This window comes from Corvus hawaiiensis, chromosome 36 (assembly GCF_020740725.1).
Source record: "Corvus hawaiiensis isolate bCorHaw1 chromosome 36, bCorHaw1.pri.cur, whole genome shotgun sequence".
NCBI lineage: Eukaryota > Metazoa > Chordata > Aves > Passeriformes > Corvidae > Corvus > Corvus hawaiiensis.
Window position 1 is genome coordinate 1,331,025 of NC_063248.1, and position 22,300 is coordinate 1,353,324.

At 54.8% G+C, this 22,300-nt stretch overlaps 1 protein-coding gene across 3 annotated transcripts in view; it reads right to left on the minus strand.

Moving 5' to 3' along the window:
- Positions 1-88: 88 nt before the first annotated feature.
- Positions 89-22,300, minus strand: part of LOC125319123 (tetraspanin-15-like) — a 25,328-nt gene continuing 3,116 nt past the window's right edge. Inside the window, exons 2-8 of one of the 3 annotated variants that reach the window (XM_048290146.1) lie at positions 21,430-21,612; positions 16,494-16,568; positions 13,597-13,692; positions 10,813-10,926; positions 8,790-8,843; positions 7,278-7,394; positions 89-715 (exon numbers count right to left, since the gene is read on the minus strand). In XM_048290146.1, the coding sequence (XP_048146103.1) occupies positions 470-715; positions 7,278-7,394; positions 8,790-8,843; positions 10,813-10,926; positions 13,597-13,692; positions 16,494-16,568; positions 21,430-21,612 (885 nt within the window). In that variant the 3' untranslated portion in view covers positions 89-469. Of the gene's footprint in view, positions 716-7,277; positions 7,395-8,789; positions 8,844-10,812; positions 10,927-13,596; positions 13,693-16,493; positions 16,569-21,426; positions 21,613-22,300 lie in introns of all 3 variants that reach the window. The other 2 variants (XM_048290145.1, XM_048290147.1) reach the window with 2 other exon arrangements.

Here is a 22,300-nt window from a genome sequence, read left to right on the forward strand (position 1 = left end):
CTGGTTTCCATCCGAATCCATCGGAAAGCTGCAATTTCCCAGGAAATCAGCGGGAATACAACAGCCAAAGCCCGAGAGGATGGGAGCAACCTTGGAAAACACAACAGAAATTCCGTTTATTGGGAAAAATAACCCAAATCCCCCCACAACCCCTCCAGAGGCCCAGGGGAGCCCTGGGGAGCTCTGCCCTCACAGTCCAGGGAGGGGTTTAGGAATTCCCAATGGTATTTTCCAGTTTTCCCAAAGAAATTTCAGGAGCTGAGAATAATCCCATTTTTTTACAGTTTTCCCAAAGAAACTTCAGGAGCTGAGGAGGAAATTCCCACTTTTTTACAGTTTTCCCAAAGAAACTTCGGGAGCTGAGGAGAAAATTCCGACTTTTTTACAGTTTTCCCAAAGAAACTTCAGGAGCCGAGGAGGAAATTCCCATTTTTCCCACATTCCCAGCTCCGAGCGCTCCTCCTGCTCCTCACACTTTGCTGTGGCTGGCGGCGCCTTCCTCCTCCTCCTCCTCCTCCTCCTCCTCATTCCCGGGATTTACCGGGATGTATCCGCCTTCCCGAGGCAGGCACCAGCACCAGCCGGCGCCACTGAGATCCAGCGAGGCGAAGCTCAGATCCCGCGTCTCCAGGAGCCGGAAATCCACGGAATCCAGGCGGGAATGGATCTCGTTGAGCTGCTGCCAGTAGAGCCAGGCCATGGCCAGCCCCAGCACCTGCGGGACAGGGGACAAAGCCACCGCGGGCTCAGGGACACCTCCCCTGTCCCAGAGGGCTCCAGCCTGGCCCGGGACACTTCCAGGGATCTGGGGGCATCCGATATTTCTTCCCAATATCCCATCTAAACCAGGGTGTGGAATCATGGATTGGTTTGGGTTGGAAGGGACCTTAAATCCCATCCAGAGCCACCATGGGCAGGGACACCTCCCACTGTCCCAGGGGGCTCCAAGCCAGCCTTGGGCACTCCCAGGGATCCAGGGGCAGCCCCAGCTGCTCTGGGAATTCCAGCCCAGCCCCTCCCCACCCTCATTCCTTCCCAAGATCCCATTTCAATCTCCCCTTCCCCACTGGGAAGCCGTTCCCTGTGTCCTGTCCCTCCATGCCTTGTCCCCAGTCCCTCTGCAGCTCTCCTGGAGCCTCTTCAGGCCCTGGAATGTTCTGGAAGCTCTCCCTGGATCCTTCCCTTCTCCAGGTGAGCACCCCCAGCTCTCCCAGCCCAGCTCCAGAGCAGAGGGGATCCAGAATCCTGGCTCAGTGTCAATCTTCCTTTCCCAAATCCACCTGGACATGGATCCCAAGGGAATCCCCTGGATCAGCAGCTTCCCCAAGCCAGAAGCAGCGGAAAATCCCATCCCTGGGGGTGCTCTCCCAGCACTGGGAGCAGCTGGGCCTTGCACAGAATCCACCCCAAAATGGCTCCACACGGATTTTCCCTTCCCAAATCCACCTGGAAGTGGATCCCAAAGGGATTTCCACGGATCAACAGCTTCCCCAAGCCAGAAGAAGCGGAAAATCCCATCCCTGGAGATGCTCTCCCAACACTGAGCCCATCCTGGCGCCCTCTGTTGGATCCTGCCCCATTCCCACTTTCCCGGTCATTCCCACAGACCCTTCCCAGTTGTTTGACATCCCACCCGATCCCTGGGAACGGGGTCAATCCCGGGAAACGCAGCGCAGCTGTGGGAGGCTGGGGCGTGGTTCCGGAAAGCTCCGGGAATTCGGGATTGCTGCTGCTGGGGTTGCTTTGCTGGGGAAAAACCACTGCAGGTGCTGACGGGAAAAGTCTGGAAATCTCTGGGAATCTCCCGGTATCCGAATGGCCTGGAATGAGGCTGTCCCACAGCTTCTGTGTGGGATGTCTGGGGACGGCTCCGTCTCTCCAGGAACTCCAGGGAGAGCCCGGAGACACCGCTCCGGATAAGGGGATTGCGCCGATCTCCATCCGACAGCAAATCCTCCAGGATTTAAGGAGTTTTCAAATCCCATTTCCACGGATGTCGAGCCTCAGCCGCATCTCCCATTATTAAACTGTCATCGCTCCTGATTAAAATCCCACTCCCGATCCCACGGAGCGGGAAAAGCCTTTGGAATGAGGGATTTTAGGGGAAATTTGTCATTTTTCTGTCCCCGAAGCCACAAATGCCAGAAGGATTTGTGTTGGCGACGCATTTCATGGGAATGACGCCAGGTCTGGGGCCGTGATCCCTCCTGCTGCTCCCGCCGAGGTATCCCGCTGAAAATGGGGAATTCTGGAAGGGAATGAAATGATCCAAAGGCTTCCATCAGCATCTCGAATCCCACAGCCGTCGCTCTCCACTGAGTTATGATCCCATTCCCATCCCAGCCCGGCTCTAAATTCCCTCTCCCACTTAATGAGAGCGGCGAAAGCTGTCAGGAATTATGGATGCATCCAATATCCCCGGCTCCGAGGGCACCGCGCTTTCCCGGATCCGAACGCGGGCGTGGATTTTATGGCACCGCAGAGCTTGGGAAGGAGCCGCTGCGGGGGGAAAACGGGAACGAAACGGAGCAAAGCTGAGGCTGGAAAAATGAAAAAGCGGATTTTTTTCTGGGATGGGAATCTGGGTGAACTGCTCGGGAATTGTTGCCGTTGGAAGTTAGGGAAGTGCCTTTTCTTCCTGGCTGGAATTCCACCTGGAGGGCTGGGCTCTCTCCCTTTCCAGGTTTTTTGCTGTGGGATTTGGGCGTCCACAGGGTGCAAATCCATGGAAAAGCTGCTCCTCCAGGGGGCAAAGAAATCCCAGGAGCTCCGCACAACCAGGGAATCCATAAAACATCTGTTGGGAATCCCGAGGTGTCTCTGCCCATGGAATGAGACGGTCCCGAAGGTCCCTTCCAACCCAGAGCATTCCATGATTCCTCTAAACCCAAGCCAGATATTCCTGTATAAAATTCCAAGGCTCAGCTCCATCCCCAAGTCCAGCTTTGCTTGCGGTGTCTCCATTGGTTCCTTTGGATCAGTTTTCCGGTGGGAATTGTCCCAACGGGGCTGGAATCACCCCAAATCTTCCTCCCTGGAATGCTGGAAGCGCCTCTCCTCCTCCTCTGGCAAAAGGGTTCTGTAAGTTTGGGAAGCAGCGAAAGAAAAAGCTCAAAATTCCATCTTCCCCTCATTTTCCAGTGGAAAAGGGGCCTGGAAATCCATGGATGTTTTCCCTTAGGGATGGGCTGTGCCCGTGGGCACCAGGAAAGGAAAACTCCCTGCAAGAAACCCCTTTTCCATGGAAATACGGGAACATTCCCCGTTTCTGGAGCTCCTTCCCTATTTAAAGAGCCAGATCCCCTGGAATGCTGAATCATTCCAGGCTTTCCCAGAGTTAACAAAGTCTAAAGCGTTTTCCTTTCTGTCCTTTGTTGACTTTTCCATCCCTAAATTGGGATTTATGGAGAGGTCATGGCCTGCAGATGGAAAAATCCTGTTTATTCCCTTTTCCTGCTCCATGGACCCCCCGGAGCCGTGGGGAAGATGGGAGAGCAAACAAATCCCAAATTAATCTTCCCAGGCGTCATTCCCTTCGCACAGGGAACGTTCTCCATCCCTGTCACTGGCAGATGAAGATGCCAGCCTGGAAAACGCCCGGCACCAGGATAATTCCGTGTTTTCCACGGAATGGAGCCATCCATCTCCGGGATCGACGCTCCGGGGAGGGAACAGCCGCCCCCGCGCCGAGGATCCGCGACGCTCCCGGTGCGGGGTTCGGAGATGGATGAGACAGAGGGAAAATAATTCACCGGGATGGATGGGAGCCCTCGGCAGGGCCCTTCCAGGGATTTCTCTCCTTTCGTTGGGATGCGCGTCACCTTCTGCTTCTTCGGGATGGAAAAATCCCCTTTTTGAAGGGAAAACAAAGGACTGCAGAGGTTTTCCTGCTCCTGGTTCTGCTTTCCTGCAGTGCCCGGCTGGGAGGGGCAGGGAATGATCCCGGGAATGGAGCCCCTCTCTGGAGCCAGGCTGGGAGAGCGGGGAACGTTCCCCTGGAGAAGGGAAGGATCCAGGGAGAGCTTCCAGAACATTCCAGGGCCTGAAGAGGCTCCGGGAGAGCTGGAGAGAGACTGGGGACAAGGCATGGAGGGACAGGACACAGGGAACGGCTTCCCAGTGGGAAAGGGGAGATTGAAATGGGATCTTGGGAAGGAATGAGGGTGGGGAGGGGCTGGGCTGGAATTCCCAGAGCAGCTGGGGCTGCCCCTGGATCCCTGGAAGTGCCCAAGGCCGGCTTGGAGCCCCCTGGGACAGTGGGAGTGTCCCTGGCCATGGCAGGGGTGAGATGGGATCTTGAAGGTCCCTTCCAACCCAAACAATCCCAAGATTTGCTGGAACAGCACCGGGAAACAATCCCTGGAAAGGCCCAGCTGGAGACACATCCCCTAAAAGCTGCTGGAAGATTTTGTGCCTCATTTCCACCCCAAACACGTTCCCTGTGCGCCGCCAGCTCCGTGGAGAATCCTGCTGGAGGCAGGGAAGGACACGGAGGCGGCGGCAGGAAAAGGATGGATGAGCTCGGCTGATCCTGCTGGAAAATCCTGGGTTGCTCTGCGATTAAAGGCACAGCCCGGGTTTGGGGCGGGATGAGAAGGTCCTTCGGAGTGAGAGGGAATGTGCGGGATGAAGGGCACAGAGGCGGGGGTGGAACGCAGGAGTCTGGGCTGCTGAGGAACGGGAACAAAGAGAATTCCGGGAGCATTGCGGAGGCGGGGATGGCTCGGGTTGGTTTGTGCCTCGCTCCGAACAGACGGGAAAAATGAACTCAGACCCTCCAATGGGATTGGGGTTTTCCCTCTAAAAAAGGCAGGGGTGCTCCTGGATTTGGGGGGATCAGGGATTCACCGACTCTCTCTGCCTCAGGAATCGCTCCCCTCACTGCTGGATCCCGGCGGGATTTGTCCCTGTCCCAACCCTCCCACCACAGCGAATCCCACCCGGATCCAGCAGCTTTCCCTGAGCCCAATTCCAGAGGAAGCAAAGCCTGGCAGCCTCTCCTGCGCCTCAGGCTCCCACCTGGAGTTGGGAAAAGTGGAAAAACCCTCCAAATTCCTGCCCTTCCTGCAGGATGGGAAGGTGGGGCGGGATCGTTCCCCAGCCCTGAGCCAGGTGGGAACACAGCACAGTAATTCCCAACTCTCCAGCGGGGCTCCAAGCCAGCCAGAACTTCCCTTGGATCATTTTTCCAAGATCCAAGAGCCGGTGTTTCCCCACAGATCCAAGGACAAGTCTGGGATCCCGGGATAAGAGACCAGAACCGAGATCAGCCCCTCGACCTCTCAGCGCTGGAGCTCAGCCAAGGCCCAAGTTTGACCTTAAGGAAGCGAAACCACGAGGAAAAGTGGGAAAAATCCCCAAGCTGGGCTCGAGACCTGGATCAGAATCCCAACCTTCCCTGCAGCATCCGGGAATTTCCCCACCGAGGAGGTTTGCATCCCTACGGAGAGAGGTTTTCCATGTGGACAAAGGGCAGGGGTGGCACAGCTCAGTCCCATCCCTCTTCCCGAAACTCCCGGCTCTGGCACCTCCTCACATCAACCCGGATCAGCAATTCCAGGCCGATCCAACCCTCTCCCTCCAGATTTCCGGGAATGGAGCTGTCCGAGGGCTGGCAGCTCCCGGCAGCACCAACACCCGTTTTCCGCTGAATTCCCTCCAAATCCTGGCAGGATCCAAACCCGATCCATCTCAGCTCGGGAGCAGATGGGGAGGACGAGCTGCTCCGTGGGAAGAGCCTTTGACAACCACGGCTCCTGCCGAGATCCGTCAGCATTCCCGCGGATTCGTCCCCAGCATTCCCAATTAACGGCACCACTCCACATCCATCAGCACTCGGCATTCCCGCAGATTCGTCCCCAGCATTCCCAATTAACGGCACCACTCCACATCCATCAGCACTCGGCATTCCCGCAGATTCGTCCCCAGCATTCCCAATTAACGGCACCACTCCACATCCATCAGCGCTCGGCATTCCCGCGGATTCGTCCCCAGCATTCCCAATTAATGGATGAGGCTGAGGGAGGCGGCGCCGATGGGTCAGGGTGGGTCAGGATAGGTTGGGATGGGTCGGGATGGGTCAGGGTGGGTTGGAATAGGTTGGGATGGGTCGGGATGGGTCAGGGTGGGTTGGAATAGGTTGGGATGGGTCGGGATGGGTCGTCCCCGCCCCATTCCAGTGCTTTTTTCCCCCATTCCAGCACTTTTTCCTCCCATTCCTGCCTTTCCTGCAGATTCCTGATGCTCATTTGGAAGGAAACGCTCCCAAAAAAAGTCGGGAATGGCAGCCAGGACTGGGCAGGAACGGCTCCCCTGCCTCAGGATCGCACCTGAACCATCTGCAAGCCCAAACTCCGGCTCTGACAAATGATCCCAAATTTCCCCCACAGCTGCTGCTTTATCCAAGCCCTTCCCGCCTTTTGGCGCAAGCAGAAAACCGGGAATGATTTCAAAAATCAAACCTGGGAAACCGGGAATCACTGGGATACCAGCCCACCCCTGGGAAGCATCACCCCCAGCAACCCCAGCGCCGCCGTAAAAAGGGAGTTTTTTGCTCGTGGGCCTCGAAATAAATCCCAAAAAGGGTCAAATCCACAGCAAATCCTCACAGTTTGGCCAGGAATAATTCTGGAAAGATCCAAGGGAGAAATTCCAGGTGTGGCAAAGGAAGAGCCTCCCCTGCAGCCCCGAAGCTCCCTCCGTGTCCATCAGGAAAAGCTCCATTCCCTGTGCTGGGGAGGTCTGGGATCCCCGGGCACCACCAGTGGGAACTGGGATTGGGGCGGCCGGGCACACCCAGCGGAATTTGGGATTGGGGTGGCCGGGCACATCCAGCAGAATTTGGGATTGGGGCAGCCGGGCACACCCAGCGGAATTTGGGATTGGGGCAGCCAGGCACATCCAGCAGAATTTGGGATTGGGATTTATCCGGGGTCCCATTCCCGCTGCGTTTGCAGGAATTCTGTGGGAACAAATGGGACAGGATTTGCTTCCAGGGGCTTTAATTTGATCCCAAACTGGATTTCAGGACGGAGCCAAGCCTGTTCTGCCAGGGATGACTTTTCCTGCCCCGGCCACAAATCCCAGATGGAATTGGGGTGGAAAAACAGCTCCAAACAATTTGTTTTCCACCCTCCAGCACCGGGAAAGGAGCTGAGACCTGAGATCGGCTCCGCTGGTAACCCCAAACCTGGGGGTTCATCCCTGAGCCTTGTGGGCCTTTCCAACTCGGAATTGCGGGAATCCAGGAGCGGATTCCCGTGGGATCCCCCCCGTACCTGTGGCAGCAGCAGGGAGCAGACGATGGCCAAGGTGGCCTCGAAGTTGTCCTTGAGCCAGAGCCCCACGGCGTGGATGCAGCCCCGGACGTGGATGGTGCCGAGCAGCTCCAGGCGCTGGGGAAGAGCGGAGAGAGGATCCGGAATTCCCGGTGTGCTCCCGGGAACGGGGCTGTCCGAGGGGTTTTGTCAGGGACAGCCTCGGATTGGGGTTTCCTGGCCCAAAATATCTCGGGGGGGAGGAGATTTCTGTTCTCGCACTTCCAAAGGAAGTTCCGGAGCCGAGGTCCAGGCGTTGTTGGGGTTAAATCCCAACTTTTGGGGCCCTGAGTGAGACTCTGGACCATCAAATTCCCTCTGCTGGGGCCTCCCCGAGCTGGGAATTCCCACATTTCTGCTGGGAGTTCCCACATTTCTGCACTTGGGGGATCCCTGGACAGATCCTGGGCTGATCCCGCCACTCCCTGAGCTCCGTTCTCCAGCCGCTGGGAAGATCCAAAGTCATCCCAAGCGGGAATCCCTCTGGATTCCCGGGAATCTCCCGCAGGAACCTTGCCCAGACTCTCTGTCCGTGAGCGTGTGAGGGTGAATATTCCATAGGAAACGTCCTGGGAATGCTGCCCTGGACTCAAGGGGGCTGGGAGGGATTCAGGCCTGTGGGCGGCTGCTGGGCTGGGGGAATCCTGCGTGAACCGGCTCTGTTCGACTTCTTAAACCTAGAATTAACTTCAGTGTTTAAGGCACTGCTGGGTTTAAGTCCTGCTGGGTTTAAGTCCTGCTGGGTTTAACTGCTGTTAATTTAAAGTCCTGTTAATTTAAAGTCCTGTTAATTTAAAGAAGTCCTGTTAATTTAAAGAAGTCCTGTTAATTTAAAGAAGTCCTGTTAAGTTTAAGTCCTGTTAAGTTTAAGTCCTGCTGGGTTTAAGCTCAGTTAAGTTCTGCCAAGTTTAAATTCTGTGAAGTTCTGTTGAGTTTAAGCTCTGTTAAATTTAAGCTCTGTTGAGAGCTGTTCCTGTGCTAAGTTTAATGTCAGTCCTAAGTTAAGTTCAGTTTAAAGTTGCCTTTAAGTTTAAACTCTGCTGAGTTTGGGGCTGGTTAAGTGACCCCAAACTCCACAGACCCTGCTGCTCCCAAACCCCAAATCCCAAACCCCAACTCCAAATCCCAAACCCCCAAACCCCAAATCCCAAACGCCCAAATCCCAAACCCCCAAATCCCAACCCCAAATCCCAACCCCAACCCCCAAATCCCAACCCCCAAACCCCAAATCCCCAAACCCAGCCCAGCAATTCCCAGGCCTGATCCCAAAAGGGCTCACAGGGATGCCGTGGGTTGGGAATGGGATAAAGGAGGAGCCAAAAATGCCCCAAAATCCCAGGGAAAAGCACCAAAACCGCATTTGGAGCAGCTGCATCCCAGCCTTGCTTGGGAACGGGAATTCCTGCGGCGAGCGTTCGGTTTTTGGGATTTGGGGAAGAAGGAGCAGCAGATTCCCAAAAAACCCAACGTCACCTCCTTGTCCAGGGTCCGGTACCCGCACAGGGTGTTCACCACTCCCCCGGGCACCTGGGAACGAGAACGGGAACGGATTCATCCCGGGAAAGGCTACGGGAAAACACCAGAAATCCAAAGGAAAATCAGGAATTCCTGAGGTGCCCAGCACGGGACAATCGGGGTCCTCCCGGCCACCGCCACTCCCTCGGACTCTGGGATGGCCCTGGCTGGGGCTGAGGGTTCCTTAGGGCACATCCCAACCCAGAGCATTCCAGGATTCCGGGATTCTCTGGGCTGGGAGAGCTGGGAATGTTCACCTGGAGAAGGGAAGGATCCAGGGAGAGCTTCCAGAACATTCCAGGGCCTGAAGGGGCTCCAGGAGAGCTGGAGAGGGAGTGGGGACAGGGGCTGGAGGGACAGGGACACCTCCCACTGTCCCAGGCTGCTCCAACCTGGCCTCGATCATTCCCCAGAAAGTTTCCTGAATCCGCCCCCTCTGGATTAAAGGGAATTTTCCCTCCCCCTGCAGAGGTTTTTCTTTGCCAAATCGTCCCCAAAAAACCCCCATGGGAATGTAAGAACTCGGCGAAAAGCCCTCGGCTCCCTGCAGCCCATCCTCGCCGCAGGAATTCCTAACTCCATCTCCAGGAGCCTCAGGGTTCGTTAATCAAGGCCCTGATTAGAGAGGATCTCTAATCTGCATCTCATTTGCATATCAGGCCCGCGCTGATCATTAAACCCCTTCACATTTCCTTCTTTTGCCATTAAAAAAAAGCCCCAAACAATGAAGGATTGATGAGGAATGAGGAAAATTCCATCATCGCATCCTCGAGCACAGCCAAGGCTCGGATCCAGCGCTGACATTCCCGGAGATCCGAAGCTCCGGCGGGTTTTGCTGCCGGGAGGAGCTCGGCTGAGCCTTTTTCGGGAGCTTTCCAGCACAATCGGGATATTTGGAGGTTTTTTCCGGGATCTTGAGGTTTTATCCTCGGAAGGATTCCGTGCAGGAGAGGGGTTGGATCGAACAATCCGGGCTCGGAGCGCTTGGCCAAAAATCCCTGCTGGGTGTGGGGGGTTTGGATGTGGGAATTCCATCCAGGAGAAGCTCCTGGCTCTGGAACTCTGCTCCCCTCCAGAGCCCGGCTCCGTCCGGGGCTTGGAATTGAGGCTTTTCCCAACCCCAGCCCCGAGGGATCCTTGGGCAAAGCCCTCCCAGCCCTGCCGGCAGCAAATTCCTCAAAAATCCCCTCATTCCCCAAAAATCCCTCGTTGGGAGCCGGGAACAGGATCCCAAAAACTTCTAAACCCTGCAGTGTCCGGATGGGAAAGGAACTGGGGGAGGATCCACATTGGGATGGAGCGCAGCCAGATCCCAAAATCCTGCGATGGACCTTAAATCCCACCCAGGGCCACCCTCGGGGACACCTTTCCTTATTCCAGGGGGCTCCAAGCCTGGCCTTGGGCACTTCCAGGGAGCCAGGGGTGGCCACAGCTGCTCTGGGAATTCCAGCCCAGCCCCTCCCCACCCTCATTCCTTCCCAAGATCCCATTTCAATCTCCCCTTTCCCACTGGGAAGCCGTTCCCTGTGTCCTGTCCCTCCATGCCTTGTCCCCACTCCCTCTCCAGCTCTCCCGGAGCCCCTTCAGGCCCTGGAATGTTCTGGAAGCTCTCCCTGGATCCTTCCCTTCTCCAGGGGAACATTCCCCGCTCCTCCCAAGCTGCTGCCATTTTTTCCTCCTGATCCCTTTCCCAACCCTTTTACATCCCACAGCTGCAAACCTCGGCCTTTCCAACAACCCCTCGCCGTGGCACAACCACCGTTATCCCAGGATTCGGCCTCCACGATCCCAGCAAAATCCCAGAGCAACCCATAAATGAACATTCCCATTCCAGCTCCTTCGTCCTCTCACGCCGAGATTCCCTCAAACCGTTTTCCAAGTGGGAACGTCGTGAAGCGGAAACCCCTCGACGTGGGAAAAACCGGCCGGAAGAGGAGGTTTTCCCTGGAATTAGGGGATTTTCCGCACCCTGGGACCTCACCCTGCGGATGCAGCAGGAATGGGGCACCCCGCAGGCCAGGGCCCCGCTGCCGTTGCAGGAGTGGTACTGGTTCACTTCCCAATCCCGGAATTCGTCCCCTCCACAGCAGGAAAACTGCACGGAAAAAACAGGGAGAGGGGGAGATGTGGAGCTGGACAATCCTGGAATGCCAGGGTGAAGGGGGAGGGATTCCCATGCCAAGGGATTTGGGGTTGGATTGGGATTCTGGGGAGAAATCCCTGGCTGGGAGGGTGGGAAGGGGCAGGGGTGGAATTCCCAGGGAAGCTGTGGCACCTGGAAACTCCTGAAAAATCCCATTCTGCCTGGAAAAGGGCTTTGGAATCAGCCTGGAAAAGGGCTTTGGAATCAGCCCCATTCCCCTGGGACAGCAGGGAATGGATTCCCAGGACACAGGGATAATGGGAGATCATTAATTGGGATAATGGGAGGGAATTCCTGCCTGTGAGGGCGGGTAGGGGCTGGGATGGAATTCCCAGAGGAGCTGGATCCCTTGGAAGTTCCCAAGGCCAGGTGGGAGCAGCCTGGGATAGGGGAAGGGATTTAAGATCCCACCCAACCCAAACCATTCCATGATCCAATCCAGTTCCCTGCATCTCCAGCACCAGCATTCCCAAGTTTTCCCTGCTCCCAGGGCAGTTGAAGGCACCAGGTAAAAACAAAAAAAGTGGGATTTTTGCCCATTTATCCCCATTTTAGCGGGATTTGGGCGTGGCTTTCCCAAGCTGCAAGCAGGGCCTTGGATCCATCCCGGCTTTCAGCGGGATCAGCATCATCCACACTCCTGGGATTTAATTCCAGGTGACAAATCCAAGCTTTTCCCGAGGCAGGGATGGCTCTGGCAGCACCCTCAGGAACGGATTTCATGGCGGCTCAGCCGTGCCACAAATCCCGATCGGCCTCGCAGGGATTTCTCTTCCCATCAGGATAAATTGGGATCAAATCCTGCAGCTCCGAAGGGAAAAAAGGAAAAAAAATAAAAATCTCCTTTTTTTCCCCTTTTTTTTTTTTTCCTTCTCTTCCCACAGCAAAGATAAAACAAAATTCCATCCAAGTCCCTCCGTGTCCTCCACGGAATAAAAATGAGCCTGATCCCAATGTTCTTGTGGAAAACAATTGGAATCGGAGCTTTTCCCCCCAGAAAGGAGTGGCCAGGATAGGTTGGAGTGCTTGGAAAAGCAGGAAAAAAAAGGATTTTCCCCCTTTTTTAAGCACTGAACTCATCCAGGAGCAGAATTCAGGAGAGGTTCATCCCTGGGAGCCGCTGCTCCCTTTTTTTTTTCCGAGGGAAAGCAGGAAAAACTCTTGGGATCCTCTGCTCTGCTTCATCCCAGGAACGGCCAAGATGTGGATTTACAATTCCTGGATTCCCACCTGGAATTCCTGGATTGACCCATCCCGGGGGAGGGCGACCGACTCCCAGAAACTGCACGGAAAAAGGGGAGGAAAATCCTGGAGGGAAGCTGCAGACGGGAAAAGTGCTGGACAAATACCATGGAATGGTGGGAAAATGCCATGGAATGGTGGGAAAATGCCATGGAATGGCCTGGAAAGAGCCTGATCCGGGATAGTTCGGAGATGCAGGAATTCCCAGAAATAAATCCCATTAATTCCTTGGAGATTCCCGGATTGGTCTCCATGCCCAGGCTCTGGGAATGGCCCCAGGCGGGAATTCCCGGCTGCTCCCGGCAGCTCCATCTCTCCTCCACTTGGAATTCCAGCCTCATCCCGGGGCGGTTGGAGCAAAATTCGGGAAAGGTTCCAATCTTTCCCCACATCAGGCAGGTCCGGAGGCCTCCAGAGGGATCCCGGCCTGGCTGTTGAGCTCAGCTCAGCAAGGCCAGGCCTAAAGTCAAGCGCAGCTCCCAAAGCCAAGGCGGGAGCCCTGGAGTTTCATTTTTTAATTCCAAGAGGAAGGAACTTCCCAGGCTCCTCTGCTCCAAATCCAGAGGGAAAATCTGGGATGCTCCAAGAGAAAATGAGGGGATTTGGGCCGAGGTGGCAACATCCCAAATTCTCTGGGAGCAGCTTTGCCTCCAAGCCGGGCCCTGCTCCCCCAATCCCGGCCAGGACATTCCCAGAGCTCCCTCCTCAAGTTCGGGGCTTTTCCATGGGTTTTTTTCCCATCTAGGAATGCTCAGAGAAATTCCCACCAGAAATATCCACGTGGAAAACAGGAGCGATCCCACATCCCGGAATTCCCAGCCCTCGGCGAATGGTTGGGTTTGACCTTGGAGGGCTTTTCCAACCTCAGCAATTCCGTGGAAAGGTTGGAGCTCTCCTCTCCTCCCAACTCCCATGGATCCGGAATTTTCCCCTGGGAATCGGGGCCTGTCCTGCTGCCGGTGACTCCAGGGAGAAGGGACTGATCCAAGAGCTCGATCCAAGGGGTTTTGTATCCCTGGAAAAGCTTTGGCGTTCATTCCTTTCTTTCTTTATTTCCCTCCCTCCCTGGGAAAGTTGGGAAGAGGTAAAAATAATTCCAGGCAGCGATTTCCCACCAAAACCTGGGAATGGAAATATCCCGGCACAGTCTGAGGGCGAGAGCAGCTGTTGCTCCTTGCAGGGAACACAAATTCTGGGAGAATTCCCAAAAAATCCCCTTGGGCTGAGGCAAAACCCGGCCACGAATCCTGCCAGAAACCCAAGCGGGTGAAGATATCCAAGGAAAACGCACCAGGGATGGGAATAAACCCCGGAAAGGAGGGAAAACGAGGCATGGGATCAACCATTCTTTGGAAAACCTCCTCCTTTTCCCAACCAAACCTTTTCCTGCACAAAATCCAGGATGTTCTTGAAGTCCAGGTCATCGTAGTAGTGCCGGATTCCCGCCTGGATGTTGGAGTGGAAAACCTCGTTCATCTGGGGATGGAGAAACCCAAAACCGCGGCTCAGACGTGGAAAAACAGAGGGAAAACAGCCCAAAATTCCAAGTTTTTCACGGCTGGCACCGGAGAAGGAATTTTACCTGGTCCCAAGCCCATTTCCTGGGGTAAAATCCATCGTTTTGGAGCATTGTGGATCCATTCCCGGCCCGGGCATCTTTATCCACCGGATTTTTCCGGTTCTGTTTCATTTAATGCCAAAGCTCCTCCAGACTCCTCAATCCCACGGGAAATCGGGATTTGAACCCCTGGCCGAGGGTCCTGCTGCCTCGGGAGAGGGAAATGGGCTCCAAGAGGGGATTTATCCATGGAAAAATATTCCACAAGTGGGAGCAGAGTGCTCACAGAGCCTCAGATCCTTCCTGATCCTGAGAAATCCCTCGGGAATTCCGGCAGGGAACGGTGTGGATGGGCTGGGGCTGTCCCTGCTGCTCCTCCTGGGGACGCTTCAGGCAATTCCTGAAGCACTGATTGGATGGCAAAGGAATTTTAGGGATGCCTGGGAATGTTCTCGGGGAGGCTCTGGGCAGATCCGGAGCGGATTCCCCGCTCGATTCCAGAAAATCCGCCAGGCGGGAACATTAATGATGGGAAAAAGGAAATTTTCCCTGGGTTAGAAGCGGGTGGGAGAGGGGAGAGGAAAACGTCGCTTTTCCCAATTCCCCGTGACGGGAAAATGAATGGTTGGGAAGAGCGGGAACGAGGAGGAGACCCCAGGAACGAGGAAAAGGGGCCGGGGATGATTCCTGGGAATCTCAAATGGCTCCAGGAATGGCTTCAGGAATATTTTCATTCCCGGTTTGCTCCTCACTAAACCAACACGATCCCGGCTTTCACCGTTTCCTGCTGGTTTTTCCCCAAAAAGCCTCACCCAGGGATCGCTCTGGAATTAAATCCCGATTCCCAGGTGGGAGTCGAACATCCCGGGGTTCTGCTCCCTCTCCACCCCCCCCCCTCCCCAGCATCCCAATCCCATTAATCCCCCCGGCCTCATTTGCATATCAACGAGGCTGATTTGAATACTGAGCAGCTCTGAGGCCACGGAATTAATTCCCTGATTTCATCTGAAATCCAATTAATTCCGGTTTTCAGGAATTTAATAAACAGCGGCTGTTCCAGAGGCGGATTTGCGCCTCCCGACAATTCCAGGTGGGATTTGCCCCTCCCCCCCTCATTGTCTGGGGTTTAATTAAGTTTTGACGTCGCCCCACTCAATTGAAATTCATTTTAAACACATTTCAATTGAAAGCTCCGCCTCCATCCCGGAGCTCCATCTCCCGAGGATTCCATCCCGAATTTCTCCGAAGCATCCCTGCGCTGCGGGATGGGGCTGGAGCATCCGCAGGGCTCAAAAAAATCAAAAGGGTTTGATGCTGAGTTTTCCCAAAAAAGCCCAGCCTGGAAGGGGCAGCATGGAGGGATTTTGTGGGAAGGACTCCCAACAATCCGGTTTTCCTTGGAGAAGGAAGTGCAGTGCTTTTTCCAGGGATCGGAGGGGTCTGGGAAGCTGCTGGAAAAGGCAAAGTCCTCCCGCAGCGTCTCCCAGGCTGGGGCTGGGGGGTCCTTAGGGCACATCCCAACCCAGAGCATTCAGGATTCCGGGATTCTCTGGGCTGGGAGTGCTGGGAATGTTCCCCTGAAGAAAGGAAGGATCCAGGGAGAGCTTCCAGAACATTCCAGGGCCTGAAGGGGCTCCGGGAGAGCTGGAGAGGGAGTGGGGACAGGGGATGGAGGGACAGGACACAGGGAACGGCTTCCCAGTGGGAAAGGGGAGATTGAAATGGGATCTTGGGAAGGAATGAGGGTGGGGAGGGGCTGGGCTGGAATTCCCAGAGCAGCTGGGGCTGCCCCTGGATCCCTGGAAGTGCCCAAGGCCGGCTTGGAGCCCCCTGGAATAAGGAAAGGTGTCCCCGAGGGTGGCCCTGGGTGGGATTTAAGGTCCCTTCCCAAACCAACCCATTCAGGGATTCCGGGATGGTTGGGAAGCCCGGAGCTCTTTGTGCTGCAGGGAATGGACTTTTGGGGCTGGAATCCCCATTCCCGAGGGATTTCTCCAGCCCCGGCATTCCCTGAGCCGGCAGGGATCGATCCAGGCGGTTCAACCGCTCGATGGATTTTAGGGACGGTGGAATCGGAACCGGGAGGTTCCGGCAGCACCGGGAGGAGCCAGGAACGAGGAATATTCCCCATCCCGCTGGCTCAGCTCCCGTTCCCAACCTCTCCCTGCCCTTGGAGCCGGCAATTAAGGGGATTGAGGCGAGGATTTAACGAATCCCTGATTACAAACCCCGCGGGTTTTCCTGGGAATGGCCCCAGGAGCTGCGGCTGCCGGGAGAGCTCCGGGTGGTGCCGGAGATGCAGCACAGGCCTGGAGCATTCCCAGGAGGGCGGGAGCCGGGGAAACAATTCCATGTCCAGGGATAACAATTCCATGTCCAGGGATAACAATTCCATGTCCAGGGATAACAACTCAATTTTTGGGAATGACAGTTACATTTTTGGGAATGACAGTTACATTTTCGGGAATAACCATTTGATTTTCAGGAATGACAATTCCATTTTAAGGAATAACAATTTGATTTCTGGGAATGCCGATTCCATGTTCAGGGATAACAATTCCATTTTTGGGGATAGCAATTAAATTTTTGGGAATGACAATTCAATTTTTGGGAGTAACCATTCCGTTTTCCGGAATGAAAAAATTCCATTTTTGGGGAATGAGAAAATTCCATTTTCGGGAATTCCGGACCCCGGAGGGGACCCTGAGGCCACTCCCACCTTGTTCTCGAAGATGATCTCGATGAAGATGAGCAGCAGCTCCGTCAGGAAGATCAGCAGGAGCACCCAGAAGAACTGGAATGAGGAAAGGAGGGATTATCCCAGCTCCAGGTCCTTGCCCGGCTCCAACGGGGACACCCAGACACCGGGATTTGCTTTGGAACGCTCGGAAATCTCAAAATTCCACTTCCTGCTCCCTGGGGAGATGCGAATCCTTTCCAAAGGTCTCGTCCTGGCAGGGAAAGGAGTTTGGGAAGTGGGGAAGGAGGGATGGGAGGAACCAGGAGGGGAAATTCCGCGTGGAAAAGAGGAAAAGTGGGAAAAGTGGGAGCAAATATCGGCCCTGTGGTTTTCCAGGCTGGATATCCAATGGAAATCACCCAGCCCATGGAATCCAGGCAACGAGCCGGGCCCTGCTCCCCCAGTCCTGGCCAGGACATTCCCAGAGCTCCCTCCTCAAGTTCGGGGCTTTTCCATGGGTTTTTCCCATCTAGGAATGCTCAGAGAAATTCCCACCAGAAATATCCACGTGGAAAACAGGAGCGATCCCACATCCCGGAATTCCCAGCCCTCGGCGAATGGTTGGGTTTGACCTTGGAGGGCTTTTCCAACCTCAGCAATTCCGTGGAAAGGTTGGAGCTCTCCTCTCCTCCCAAGCCCCACGGATCTGGAATTTTCCCCTGGGAATCGGGGCCTGTCCTGCTGCCGGTGACTCCAGGGAGAAGGGACTGATCCAAGAGCTCGATCCAAGGGGTTTTGTATCCCTGGAAAAGCTTTGGCGTTCATTCCTTTCTTTCTTTATTTCCCTCCCTCCCTCCCTCCCTGGGAAAGTTGGGAATTCCAGATTCCGCTGGAGCGAAGGACTCGGACCAGGAGGTTTGGTGTCCTTGCAGCCCATTCCCATCGGGAATTCCCACCTTTTCCAAAGGTGAAGATCCCAGCTCAGCTCAGCTCATCTCCCGCTTTTCTCCTCCCTCGGAATTTTTGGAGGCTCCCCCCTCCCAGGAAGGAGGGCGGTTCCCATGGCAACCACCTGAAATCCCAAAAAACCCTTTAAAAAAAGCGGGATTGGGGATTGAGGGCGTTTATTCCTGGGATATTCGCTCTGACCCCGGCTTTGCTCCAGTTCCCAAAGTCCTGCGCATCCCAGAATTCCTCCTGGAGCTCAGGGGTTGTTAATTAACCCCCACTAACGAGCTCCGCCCTCCCCAGAGCAGCAGCACCGCCCACAGCAGCTCATTAAGGCCAGGGGTTATTGGGGAAGGAAGCCCTTAATTAGGGAGGTGACAGGAGCCCGTCCCCATCTCCAAATCCATGGAAATTCCAAAGGAACGGGGTGGATTTGGGCTCGCGGCTCCGGATCCCACAGCAGGGGGAGAAATTCCATCCTGGGAACGTTTCTGTTCTTCAACCTCGGCCAAAACCCAGCGGGAAAAGGGAAACCTGAGGGCTTTGGGCTCTTCTTAGCCGGGAAAAAATTCCAGCGGGAATTTTGGAATTGGAGCAAAGACCAAGGATTGGGGTTCAAACCCGAGTGGGAAGAACTGGTCAGAGCCCAGAAGTGCCTGAAATCCCATGGGATGAGTTTTTCCCTCCACAAAGCCACGGGAGGCTCCTCTGGAATCCCCAATCCCAGAAAACCGGGATTTTATCCCATTGTGTCCGGGCAGGTTTTCTCCCTTTGGCCATTCCCACCACTCCCGGATTTCCTCTCCATTCCCTCCTTTCGGGCTCCGTTTGGGCCGGGTGAAGCCCTAAAGGAAGAGATTGGAAAAGTCCCCATTTCCAAGGGAGAGATCCCAAAAAAGAGCTCAGCTCATGGTCCTGAAAAAACCAGGGAAAAGCCAGGAAAAACCTGGGGAGAAAACCGGCGGATTCGGACTGGAATTCCCAAGAAAAGGGAACCCACAGGGAATGCTCAGCCGCCGCCGCGGACACCCAGAATTCGTAAACTCAGAATTCCAAATCCCACAATTCCTTCAGAATTCCAAGCGGATTTCCAAAGGAAGCAGCCACAAATCCAGGTCTCCAGCACAGGCTGGAAAATTGGGAAGCCGGAGCGAAATCCGGCTTTTCTTCACCCAAAAAAATGCCCCAGTGGAGCATCCAAACCCATGGATAGGGTGGGAAGTGGAATTTTTTGGCATTCCCAAGGATTGCAGCAGCCATGGGCACATTTGGGGATGGAACCCCCGGCAAAATCCCAGCTCTTCCCTTTCCGCAGGGCTCTGCCGGATCCCACAAATCAGCAATCGGCCCCTGAGGAAAATTCCAGCAGCAAAAAAAAAAAAAGAGCAAAAATCTACCCAAACCAGGATCCAATCCTGGAGCTTTCCCCGAGCTCAAAACCACGAGGGAAGGGAGGAATTAACCACGGGAATTCCGGTTTTTCCCAGAATTTTGGCCAGAATTGGCATGGCCGTGTCCCTACGTGTCAGCTCCCACCCCGGAGAGGGCATCGGGAAGGGATCGGGAAGGGATCGGGAAGAAGCCCGAGGGTCTCTCCCGGCACAAAGCTCCAAGCAAAGCCCGGATTTCATGGAGAAACTTCCCAAGGAAATCTTTCTCCGGATGCTGAGTCAGCGAAGAGCCGCTCGATCCCGATTCAATTAACGCCGCTCCCGTTAACGAGCTCATCCGTCCCGGCTCCCAATAAACGACACTAATTCCCACGGAAACCTCGGGAATTGATAAATCCCCCCCGGGCCGGGAGCGGCGGCGCTCGGAGCTGCTCCTTCCCTCCCTTAAGGATCTCCAAGGTTTTGTTCCATGTTCGTTATTCCCGAATTCCAGCTGGGAAAAGCCCCGCGGGCCCGGCTCCACCTCAGGCTCCGAGGCAGGGAAAGAATCGCGGCTCAGGTTTAAAGGAGAGGATGCTGCAATTCCCAAATTGTTGGGATTCTCCAGGAATCTCCGACCCCAAACCCCACAGAACAGCCGCGTTCTGTGTCCAGGCACAAAACCTTCCCAATGTTCCCTTTTTATCCCTTTTCTGGGCCGCTTTTCCAGGCAGGAGGAAAAGTCAGAGTAGGGGCAGGAAAAGGTTGGGAATGTGGCTGGAAAGGGTTGGGAATGGGGCCGGAAAAGGGGTTGGGAATAGGGCTGGAAAAGGGGTTGGGAATAGGGCTGGAAAAGGGGTTGGGAATAGGGCTGGAAAAGGGTCATCCAGGGTGGAAAATCTGGATATTCCAAGCCCGGGACCCCAAGGACTTTGTGCATTTTAATTCCTTTCCCTGCGGAGCACGAATCCCGCGGGGTCGGAGTTTCTGGGACATCGATCCCAGGATTTTTGGGCCGTCAGGAACTGCCTGTTCCCTGTGGATCAATGGGAAGGAGCCGCGGCTGCGGGGGCGGTGATGGATGGAGCTTTCAGCGGCCCTGAGCCGGCACAAATCATCCTGGCAGGGAGAATTCCAGGGGGAATCCACGGCTCCAGGGAGAAACCGGCCCGGATCCTTCAAACGGGAACCCCGGATCCTTCAAACACGATTCCCGATCCTTTAATCCATGATCCCAGATCCTTTTAGACACAAATCCCAGATGCTCTGAAGTGTGAGGCTGGATCCTGTTAAACACAAATCCTGGATCCTTCTAAAAACCGATCCCAGGCCTTTTTGGACACAAATCCACATCCTTTAAAACACAGTTCCAGATCCTTTTAAAGACAATCCCAAATCCTCTTAAACATGATCCCAAATCCTTTAAATAGGAATCTGGATCCTTCTAAACACAGTCCTGGATCCTTTTAGACACAAATCCTGCATCCTTTAAACCACGATCCCAAATCCTTTAAACCACGATCCCAAACCCTTTTAGACACAAATTGGGATCCTTTTAAGTGCAGATCCAGGTCCTTTAAAACACAATTCCAGATCCTTCCAAAAACAATCCTGGATCCTTTCGAGCACATTCCAGATCCTTTAAAACATGAATCCAGGTTTAAGCACAACCCTGGATCTTTTCAGACACAGATTTGGATCCTTTTAAAAGTGATCCCAAATCCTTTCAAACGTGATCCCAAATCCTTTCAAACGTGATCCCGGATCCTTTCAAACGTGATCCCGGATCCTTTCAAACGTGATCCCGGATCCTTTCAAACGTGATCCCGGATCCTTTTAAACACGATCCCGAATCCTTTTAGGCACAAATCCCATAAAATCGGGATGAAGCTGCAGCTGCCAGCCCAGCTCAGCTCCAAGAGCTCCTCCAGCGCCTCTTTCCCTGATTGCTTTTGTTCCTGAGCCTCCTCCAGGGGGATTCATCCTCCAGGAAAAGGACAATTCCCGATCCGCACAAGAGCCCTGATTGCCACCGTTCCCTCCTCAGCAATTCCCGGCTTTTCACCTCCCGGTTCCCACACAGCGGGGGCTGGGCAGGGAGCGGGAGGCGCTTTTCCTTGGGAATTCGCATCCCGGGATGGACCTCGGGAGGGAAAACACGGTGGAGACTCTGGATTCATGGAATTCCCTCTTTGGGATCCCCCAGACTTGGGGGTGACTCCAAGGAATTTCCTCCTTAAGAACCCCCAGGCGTGGTTTTGCCTCTGGATTTATGGAATTTCCTCCTGAAGATCCCCAAACAATGGTGGAGACTCCGGATCCATGGAATTCCCTCCTGGAGATCCCCCAGACATGGAGGTGACTCCGGATCCATGGAATTCCTTCCCTGGGATCCCCCAGATGTGGTTTTGACTCTGGATTCATGGAATTCCCTCTCTGGGATCCCCAAACAATGGTGGAGACTCCGGATTCGTGGAATTCCCTCCCTGGGACCCCCCAGATGTGGTTTTGACTCTGCATCCATGGAATTCCCTCCTGGCATTCCCAAACCATGGAGGTGACTCTGCATCCATGGAATTCCCTCTCTGGCATTCCCAAACCATGGAGATGACTCCGGATGCACGGAATTGCCCCCAGCCCATCCCAATCCTTACCACCTTCAGCAGCGTCCGGTTGTCCCGGAGGCTCCCGACCATTCCCACGAAGGACACGAGGAACACGGTCACTCCCAGCAGGAGCAGCAGCACGGCCGGAGCCAGGAAAATCCCTTCCAAGGTTTTGTGCCGCTGCCGCTCCACCTCGGCGTAGATCCCGACGCTCAGGATCAGCAGCCCCAGGATCTGCAGCGGGATTTGCGGGATTCAGGTGGAAAAAGAGGCTCCGAGGGAGAGGGGGAGGTGGGAGATATCCTAGGAAAACGGCTCCGGGATGTGCCACAGCCCATCCCAAACCCCTCTCCAGGATATTCCCCGTCCGATAGGGAAAGAGCCGGGCGAGGAGCTGGGAAGGAGAAAGGTGGAAATCCCTGTCCTGGAGCCACTTGGAATTGGGATGGGAGGTAATTAAGGAACAGGGAATAATTAACACGCGGCTCTCGGGGGGGGGGGGGGTTGAGCTCCCGGCTAATCCCGAGGTGAGGTGGGAATTGGGAAAAGCTCTCCCGGAGCCGTGAGCTCCTCCAGAGGGAAGGGCAGGAATGGTCTCTTTTTCCAGAGGGAATCTCGGGAATGGCCACTTTTTTTTCCAGAGGGAATGTCGGGAATGGCCTCTTTTTCCAGAGGGAATGTAAAAATCCCGATTTTCAGCGGGGTCAGTTGAAACACCCACTTGCAGTTTTTTGGGAATCTTCCGTATTTCTTATATGTTTGGATTTTCCAAGGAAAGGGAAGAAGAGGGGTTTTGGGATTTTTTTGGGAAAGGAAATCCCAAATCTTTGCTCCGCCGGATTAAAACCAACCCACGATTCCCTGGTTTAGAGCCCCTCTCCTGCTCATCCCAGGCTCCTTCCCAGATTTTTCCAGCTGTAAC